This window comes from Anabas testudineus, chromosome 8 (assembly GCF_900324465.2).
Source record: "Anabas testudineus chromosome 8, fAnaTes1.2, whole genome shotgun sequence".
NCBI classification, from domain to species: domain Eukaryota; kingdom Metazoa; phylum Chordata; class Actinopteri; order Anabantiformes; family Anabantidae; genus Anabas; species Anabas testudineus.
Window position 1 is genome coordinate 13575609 of NC_046617.1, and position 9957 is coordinate 13585565.

General features: G+C 41.6%; 1 protein-coding gene across 2 annotated transcripts; it reads left to right on the forward strand.

Annotated features, from left to right (window-relative positions):
• Positions 1 to 3428: 3428 nt before the first annotated feature.
• tfap4 (transcription factor AP-4 (activating enhancer binding protein 4)) lies at positions 3429 to 9268 on the forward strand. 2 transcript variants are annotated; one of them, XM_026360448.1, is made up of 7 exons: positions 3429 to 3761; positions 6354 to 6519; positions 6629 to 6727; positions 6831 to 7001; positions 7103 to 7252; positions 8051 to 8218; positions 8310 to 9268. In XM_026360448.1, the coding sequence occupies exons 1-7, from the start codon at positions 3673 to 3675 to the stop codon at positions 8466 to 8468; spliced, it is 1002 nt and encodes a 333-aa protein (XP_026216233.1). In that variant the 5' UTR covers positions 3429 to 3672; the 3' UTR covers positions 8469 to 9268. The 2 variants fall into 2 exon arrangements, with proteins under 2 accessions (XP_026216233.1, XP_026216240.1); XM_026360455.1 differs by lacking the exon at positions 3429 to 3761 and adding an exon at positions 4813 to 5907.
• Positions 9269 to 9957: the final 689 nt, after the last annotated feature.

Below are 9957 nucleotides of genomic sequence, written 5' to 3' on the forward strand. Positions count from 1 at the left end.
GACCAGCCCAGAGTCTGCCAGCTCAGCGCATGCTTACTGCTCCGCCCATCCACCATGGGCAGTCCCAGGCTCCTCTCCAAAGTCTTCCCTCTCCGCTGCCTCTGCGTCCTCATGGCCATCACCTGCATCAACAGGCCTTCGTCAAAGATAACACACCTCCGTTCAAACGTCCTCCTCACTGTCTCAACAGGCTGGTTATAAAACAACACAGCCTTATCAAGGGTGATTCACTATTTCTTTATTTAAATAAAAATAAGTCCACATTCAATCACCACACATACATACACACACAACATAAAACCCCCTAATCCAGTAAGTAAATGATCATCTAAGTAAAAAGTAGGATCTCTTCCTATGAAATGAGCACAATACACTACAACAGAGCCAAAGAGGTTGTCTGACTAATCAATTTGCCGTTTAGATGTGACTTAATTGTTAAGTAATTGTTTATTTAAATTAACAACCATCCCCTGGGGCAGGTAATACAACACTCTGCAAAAGTCTCAGGCCACCGTTCAATTTATTAATTGCTATGATGGCTATATTTATTTCTCAGTTTGCACCTATGTACAATTTTCAAATTCACTCAACTGAGCTAATCTGTTTCTGGCTTATGAACATGAAAAGAGCTGGAGCACGGTGAAACCTGCACTATTGTGATTCTCTCCCAGTTCCTCTTTTCAAAAGCAGTTTCTCATGTTTGCCACATGACATCATGTTTTTACTTGTTCGGTGTTTGTGACTGATTTACTAATGGTTCAGTGAACATTTTACAAATACTTTGTTGCATCACTTTCACAGCTGTGGTTTTTTATTGTGTTTGTTTTTACTGTGTTGATCTTTTGCTGTTCAGTTCGTCTGATAATGGGATGTAAACGAGTGGTTAGCCACCAGGCCACCACTAGAGGGCGTAAAGCAGCCTGGGAGATGAAAGCACCTTAGGAGCCCTAGAGATGTATTATTATTATTATTATTATAATACTGTATTTATTATGTATTAGCAAAAACTGACTTGCAAGGTTTTACGTTTATATTGAGTGAAAATAATGTCTAAAAGCCAAATGGTTTACAATAATACTGAAATACTCAAAACGTAAAAGTTTCACATTCCTCTGAGTTTAAAAGATTGTTAATAGTTCATATCACTATTACTACATTACATATTTTGCAGACTATTATGTTGACCACATGCCTTTTTGATATGTAGTATTCCAGGATGTCCTGGATTTGACTTCCACTACTTTTTTACTGGCTATGGTTCAAATTGTCTGGGTTATAAAACTTTATCTATCAAATGATTTTACAACGTATAATAGCCTAACTAATAAATAAACACCAGGATAAACAAATATGTTTATGAAATTTAAGTATTGAAGTATTGCACACATATATTTTGCACATGTTGAAACAGTCAAAATACTAATGTGAAATTGTCTAACAGCAAATCAATGGCTTATATTTTATTTTCATGTTTAACTCTATGTGCTTGGACAATATTTGTGTTTATTACATTTAAATCTAGCTTATTACACCTTTGAAACACAAAATTGTGTTATCTCTACTAGGCTATCTAATATAAACCAGAAAGAATAACACAATACACCAACAATCCAATACATAACAACCAAATCAACACCAATCAAAAACTGTGAACAACCTTAAAACAGTGAACAAGGTTGGTTGTTGTCTTGTATACATAGTCATGTCTGTATCTGGGTATGCAGAGGTGGAAGACGTACACAAACTTAATATTTAAGTAAAAGTGCAGATACTTGCCTGAAAAATACTTAGAAGTGGATCCATTTCAAATTCTTTGGTCACATTTCATCAATATTTACAGTATATTACCTATTCACTTTGAACAGTGTTGAATTTCCTGCATGTAATAACACAAATGTGCAAGTCTACAAACTTTCAAAAGTGAAAAGCAGGAAAATCTTCTAGTAACTAATAAAAAGGAAGAAGAAACAAGGAACCAAGATCTCTTTTAATACACAGTATGAAACATTTACAGGCCACGTAAATTGAACTGATTTAACCACTTTAAATACTCACCGGTTGTTAATTCATAATAATACATCATAATACATCTATTTCTAAAGTAACTAACGTTAAATGAAGTCAAAGAAAAAGTATGATATTAACTCTTCAGTGTAGAGGGGTAAAAGTAAAAGTAACAAAGAACAAGTACCTTAAATTGTAGAAATGGAATAGTGTAGTAAATTTGGGCCTATTTAGTTACTTATCATGCACAGTGTTTACACTCACTACATGGTTTCACATTTAAGATCTATAAGGGGTGGTTCTCCTGTTTTGACTTCCTGATTTGTTGCATGGCCAAAACATTACAACCACCTCGACATACAGTGCATTTCAGTATGACGCCACCACTATGACGTCAATAATAAATAAACAGGATTATCCCATATCTGACCATTTCAACAAAACCTAAGAAATCACGACCATGTAAAAGTAGAATTCACAGCTGAGCTGCTGTACTTGATCACATTAGGTTGAAGGCTTCGGGTGGGGTGTACCTAATGAAGTGGCCAGTGAGTGCACCCACTAATTATGCTGCACTACGGCCGACGATGGAGCGTCTAATTTAGAGGCGAATGCGCGTCTCGTCTTCGGTTTAATTGGGTTACTGTGATTCATCCTTCTGTGCCACCAGTGGTGCATCCAAAATGGTGATCCACAAACACGTCGAGCCGTGTTGTGTGTCAGCCAGCAGCCCGTCCCCGGTGCGCTGTTGCTGTGCAGCTCTGCCAGCTCGTCAGCTGATCTGTTGTTCGCTTATCGCAGCTGTTGAGAGTATCCGCCCCTGTAGTGGAGCCGCTCTTTATTTACTACGGGCCTGTCGGCTTTAGCTGTCACTTTACAATAGCCAGATTTGGGTTATGGATCTAAAACAGTAATCCAGGTGCTATAGTTTTAAGGGCTACCTGTTGCAAATCCTCCTTTTTAATCAGCTCAATCGGTGTAGAAAATAGAATAGAATAAGATGATGGCAGATTATTTTGATTGCTATGCATTGATAATTAGTAAATGTTTATTGTGTTAACTTCCCTATACTGCAGTTTTAATATTACATTAGAAATCAATGTTTTGCTATAAACCCCGTTAAAGCCATTTAATGCCATTTAACTGCACATGTGCGTTTTGCTTTCGTGCGTATTTTCTGCGCTAAATAGTCCTTTGTTTACATGCAGTCCCGCGTCTCTGCGGAAGGAGGCTTTTCTGTAGTGCAGTGTGTGTGTGTGTGTGACTCCTACCAGCTGTTTCCCGCCTTGAAAGCCATCCGATCAGCTGCATACACACACATGATCATGCAGAGGGAGAAAGCAAAGGGGAGGGAGGGAGAAAGACACACACACAGAGAGAGAGAGAGAGAGAGAGAGAGAGAGAGAGAGAGAGAGGGAGGGAGAGAGAGAGCGCCACACACAACGAGGGAACCCCATCAGCTGGAAGTCGAGTAACATTACAACTCTCAGCAGCCTGAAACTACTACATTACACAGACGAGGGATTTACATTTTCTTTGAGGATTTCACCCCCCGTCGGATCACGGGGTTTTTGCTCATTGTCGTCCTCATTTTGTGTTATTCCACGGTGACTGTTTTTTTTTTTTTTTTTGTCGGGGGGGGGGGGACAAAACTGGCGAGAGGCGAGCATGGAGTATTTCATGGTACCAGCTCAGAAGGTGCCCTCCTTGCAACATTTCAGGAAAACGGAGAAAGAAGTGATTGGAGGTCTTTGTAGGTGTGTATACACACGCTTCACACTGTGGGTATTGTTGTTATTATTACAAGTCATCGGTTTGGAGAACACGCACTTAGCGACGGCGCTGAGGCAACACGCTTGGTGTGATCTGTTATTGTGTACACGACCCACTCACGGGCAACTGCGGGCTCCAATTAGCATCAAACGCGGATATTATTTTCAGATTGACCAAGTGGAGGCTTTGATTCGGACCATAACACCCTCTGCGCGGCGTTATTTCGCACATTTGGCCGCGAAATCGGCGTATTTTGTGGCTAACAAACACAAACCACGTGGTTCCGCGCACACCACGCTGCTGCTCCGCTCCGGAGCGCATCCCTTCGCTCTTATTTATCCTCAAATTATCCCCCCGTGTCGCACGGTCGTGCTGTAATTTGCCTCACAGAGTCAAAAGATCCCACGAGCAGGTGTCACACGGCGTGAAAAAGGGGTCTGTTTTTATTTTTACCGCACACGTCGTGGGGGTGGCCGATTTCGCTCAGAGGGATCCGAAGTTATTGTGGGTAGTGCGGCCATGCTTGTGGCTTCTGCTAAAAGTGATGAGGGGTCTGGTGTTCGTTTCCTGTTTGTGGCGCCTTGTTGTCGGTCACTGTTGAAGTGAAAATACACAACAGCCGTGGAAATGTCGCCCCATTCGACGTGGCGATAGTTTGAATGGTGTTTGTGTGCGTCCTGTTGGCGCTGTCGAGTCGCCTCCACTGCGTCTTTTCATCGCGCACCTCTGCCATGCTGCCTGCCGCATTGTTGTAATGGCGGAGGACACGAAAAGTCTGCTTAGAGCACGGAGGTGCTGTCGGGGTGTGTGTGTGGGGGGGGAGGAGGGCTGTGATTTGAACGTGAGCTTATTTAGGCTGTTCACACACGTATTTCGTCTAGTGGGTCCAGTAAAAGGGCCATTTGGCGTTCGCGCAGAGGCAGGAAAATTAAAAAGTGGTGTTATTAATAAGGGGGTGTGTATGTCGCGGAAGGCCCGTCGATACGTCCGCAGCCCTCCATGGTTTGGAGGCGGAGGCGGAGGGATATACTGCTGTTGCTGCTGTTGGTAGTCACACGGGGAGTCTGGGAAATGTAGTCCTTATTCTAGCAAAAAGAAATCAGTGATTTTGCGGAAGATCGTTAAGCGATGAAGACAATTTAATGTAAATTTACAGTCCATATTTCCTATTATCTCGTCTTATAGTAGAACTATTTGCTGTCTTCACGGGGCGAACTTACTCATATTGTTTGCATTTCACCCCCACGAGTGTGCAATACACCAATTTATTATTTTATTCTATAAAACTTTAGCAAATGGTGAAAAATCCCAATTTATTGTCAATGTGATGTCTCAAATTTTGTCATAAAAGTTGCTAGACATATCAGGTTATCTCATTTCAGAAGCAGCAAATTATTTATATTTAAATTACTTAATAATTATAACTGTACTTCTGGATCTATATTCTGATTAAATCATTACAAATTAATTGACTAGCTCAGTTTTTTAGTTTCCTGGTACTTTTGTTTTATGCATTAACTTACTCTAAAGGACCCAGGTTGTTCCTCTGTAGTGGTTCATGTTAATGAAATATCGTCGAGCCCAAACCCAGTTGGTCATGTTTTGGCAGTGGATGTGTTTGCTGGATGTGCGGCTGCACTGTGTGTGTTTGTGTGACTGTGTGTCCATGCACACACTCTTTTTCTCATCTGTGTCTGCATAATTGTCCCCAGTGTTTGCACTAAGGCAGCTGAGTCAGTACAGATAAGCGCTTGGCTAGAGAGAGGGTCCCAAACATACTGGGCTCGATACAGAGGATGTTAGAGGAAGTTTACTTCAAATTTCCCCTCGACTGATCTACGGCATATGGAATATCCTGGCTTTTCTCTACAGTTTGGGTTGAAATTTTAACAGACTTGCTGCTCTAATTACATCTCTTGAAAAGATACCTTTGTAGAACTAGTTGTGTCCATAGGGCTTGCTGTGAAATGTGAATGTGTTGCTTTTAGGTAATTAGGTAATTACAAACTCTCCAAAATCTTTAAAATTCAGAATTGGGATGAAGAGTACTATCCAAGATGCATACTGCGTTTGAGAACCACATAGATGTTTAACTTGGATATAAAGTCGTTCCAATAAGACATGAGTTGAGTAAGTGAGGATTAGGGTGACTGGCATTTGCTAACTTTTCCACTAATATTTATTGCCATATAACCACCAGAGACAGAAATCTAACAACTTTGTTGAAAATAATTCTGAGAACTAAACTTTATGTACCTTGAAAGTAAATCTGTACCTAGAACATGCAAAACATGAAACAAGCTAAATCCTACATAACAAATTGATTTGGTTTAATAGAACTTATTCCTAATATGGATGATCATACAAGCATTTTACAGTGTAATAAATACATTTTTTATGTGCTCATAAGTGTGACAGTAGTAACATTTTGGTTTTATTTTATCCAATAGTTAATTTCTAAGACAATTTTCAGGGCAAAATTCACCATCGAAGAGTGATATAATTTTTAATATACATCAGTTTGCAATAAATTATGTCTGCCTAAACCTTTTACCCCTACTTATTTTCCCCCCCAGTCTGGCCAACATTCCCCTGACACCAGAGACAGCTCGGGACCAAGAGAGGCGAATTCGCAGAGAGATTGCCAACAGCAATGAGCGTCGGCGTATGCAGAGCATCAATGCTGGATTCCAGTCACTTAAAACACTCATCCCACACAGTGATGGAGAGAAGCTCAGCAAGGTAGGTCACAAACGGAGATGAGAATTGGATGATGAATAAGATGTAGCTGTCAGGGTCTGAACTCACCTTCATAACTCCCATGTAACATGGTTGTTCTCCTCTTTGCTAGGCTGCCATCCTGCAACAGACGGCAGAGTACATTTTTACCTTGGAGCAGGAGAAAACGCGGCTATTGCAGCAAAACAGTCAACTCAAACGAATCATACAAGTAAAGCATCATTGTGCCAAAGCCTAAACTGTTAACAAAGCTTCTATCAAGCCTTTCTGTCTATTAGTATTATCAGTTATCTAAACTATTTTGTTCTCCCTAGGAGTTAAGTGGTTCCTCCCCGAAGAGGAGGCGTGCAGAAGAGAAGGATGAAGGGATTGGCTCACCAGACATCCTGGAGGAGGAGAAGACTGAGGACTTGAGGAGGGAGATGATTGAACTGAGGCAGCAACTGGAGAAAGAGCGATCAGTCAGGATGTTGCTGGAAGATCAGGTAAGGACACACCACATTCAAAAGTCTGAAACTATGTCTGAACCAACACAGTGAGCAATATAATTTTGATAAGCAATTTTCCTCACTGCTCTGTTTGTCAGATGCGTTCCCTGGATGCCCAGTTGTACCCAGAGAAACTGAAGGCAATCGCCCAACAGGTCCAGGAGCAGCAGGCCCAGACGCAGAGCCTTGTTCATCTGCAGCAGCACAAGCAGCTGGAGAGGGATCTTAGTCCAGCCCACAGCCCACAGGTTGGAACATTTACATGAGTCTGACTCACACATGAGCAGTGGAATCTTTTTTTAAATTGTGATGATAAATTGTACTTTTGTAACGGTTTCACTTTTCTTATGCACAAAATACAGTGTGCACTTTACATTAGTAATCCCAAAAGCACATAGGGTTCACTCCAGCACGTTTAAGAACTGACGTCACATTAAGACATTTTGTATGTTAAATGGTTAAAAGTTTGTCTGCTGGAGTGTTGATCATGCATCAGTTGATGACAATGACACAGAAGTACCTGTTAATTCCCCTGTTCCCCGTTATTGTTTTATGGACTTGGAATCGTTCATGTTGAAATCTGAATACTGTAGGTTTCACATTGACAGTCCCGCATGACAGTCCCTTTCATGTCTGGCATTAGAGCTATCAACACACATTTACATTGTGTTAAGTGACCAGTGCACACATTGTCCTGCTGTCTCCTGCCCTGACAGCAGCAGTATCCTGTTTCTGCAGGCTAACCCAAGTTGAACATGATGCCAAATCAATCGGCGTGTGCTGTCTGCTCATCCAGAGCTAGTGGCAGCTGGGTACTAGTAGTGAAAGATGATTGACGCACTTTGGTTCTGTCATGTGACACTTTGTGACTCCCCAGGCAGAGCTGAGTGATATGACCACTTTTTAAAAAACTATGTGTACATGCACTGTTTTAAATATTTCTCCATATATTTATTTTATTTTTTCTAGGCTTCTAATGAGTATTATGTGCATGTATTAGCAAAGTGAAGTGAGCATAAGGTGTAATAAGTGACTCTTTCCTCCAGGTGCTGGCCCCAGTTACCCCTCCTGCGCCTACTCATCATGCCACCGTCATCGTCCCTGCACCTGCCCAAACTCCACAGCCTCATCATGTCACCGTGGTAACCATGGGCCCAGCATCAGTTATCAATACAGTGTCCACATCTCGACAGAACCTGGACACCATTGTTCAAGTAAGACACAGACAAACGTTTTTCGTCATAAATCAATGGGCTCATTCTCCGATCATGACACTAGAGGGTGCTATTGTCCTTGTGTCTCCAGGCAATCCAGCACATTGAGGGCACCCAGGGCAAGAGTTGTGTCGGTGAGGAAGAGCAGCGGAGGGCGGTCATCGTCACCTCAGGTCGTGTTCTCTCTGACGCGGCGGGCTCAGACACGGCTTCCAATAGCGACGGGCCTGACGACTGTTCACTGCCCTGAGTTCATCCCTGACGTCTCGCACGCTGTACACTTACATACACGCACATGCATACACACAACATGCCCAAGCAGACCAGGGCTAATGGGGGCTACAAACCCACAGTTCTCTTGTTCAGTGGACATTAATAGGGCTGGTAGCTAGATTGAAGCACTCATCTTTTTCTCTTTTTTTTTTTTTTTTTTTTTGTTGTTGTTACATACATACACACACTCACATTTTGTACCATGATAGGCAGCCAGAATAGGTTTACAATTAGACACTCATTCATGCAGTCATTTCTTCGCTTATATCTAGCCCCCTGCTATCTCACTCCGACATACAAACTCATGTCTGTTCATGAATCTTTAGAAAGGTTACTAGAATGATCACTGACTGATCTATAAATGCTCTATCATACTGGATACTAGAATTTCAGTTGTGTGCTCTATATCTCCATTAACCACCGGGACTGTTCTCTTTATTCGGCCTGAAGCCACGTGACTGATCTGCGAAACGGGACACAAAGTCAATGAAGAGCCCAGCTGTGTGGCGACATCATCACCACCCACCACCGGAGCATTTTTATTAAGATGAACATCCTTTAACCCCTCTTCTCTTTCTGACCCATCTGAGCTATTTGGAGAGACACTGTGAGCTTATAAAATATTTTCAAAGTTACACCCTTTAGGCTTCTGGATGGAAGATTATGTTATTTTACTCTTGTGATGTCCATTTTTTAATGTTTTGTTTCTCTAAGGCTCCCTCAGCAAGAAAGTTAAAGTGATTGTACTGGGAAAAAAAGACAAAAAAAAAAAAAAAAGCACCACAGAATTGAAAGCTGTTTTCATGTCTGACTGGTGCCCACAGGAAATGAGGCGAAGCTCAGGAGGAGAGAGTGCACTTACTGGTTAACAACGCTATTCTTTTTTTTTTTTCTCTTGTTTGTTTTTTTCTTTGTTGCCATTTTTTACTGGGCTGGGTTCCCAGTAATTCCACATGTCTGGCATGTTCTTATCTTTACCTGACAAAAAATAATCAGTGCTTTGACATTTCTAGACGCCCCTCTTGAATATAAAAGCACCTGGCTTGTTAAATAAGCTAATCTGTGGGCACTCTTGAGTGATTTCCACTGGTATGTGCATATGTCTCTTTTAGCATTTGGAATCAGCAGGGTTTCAGTGTTGCTCCAGACTCTGGCAGTCTGCAACAGCATCACTTTTGCCTTGAAATTGAGGCACGTATGTATGTATGCACAATATTCGCACACATACAAATACAACTGACATACAATCACCTGTTAGCTCATCTTAAGGGCTGCTATTAGTCAGCCCTAAATGGTGTAGTTTCTTGCCCAAATGTTGGGACATCTATTGAAGCAGTTATGCTCCAGATATGAGAAAAAATACCCAGTGCAAGTGTCTGAATGTGCCATGGAGGTGATTAGGTAGAACATACATGCTCTATGCATCTCCTTACGTAGATCATTTGTCCTTTTTTTTTTTGTCTACT

Coding starts and splice junctions, on each gene's coding strand:
- tfap4 (XM_026360448.1), top strand. CDS start 3,673: ATGGAGTATTTCATGGTACCAGCTCAGAAGGTGCCCTCCTTGCAACAT. Junction 7,002..7,102: donor GGATGTTGCTGGAAGATCAG/GTAAGGACACAC, acceptor TCTGTTTGTCAG/ATGCGTTCCCTGGATGCCCA. Junction 8,219..8,309: donor ACCTGGACACCATTGTTCAA/GTAAGACACAGA, acceptor TTGTGTCTCCAG/GCAATCCAGCACATTGAGGG.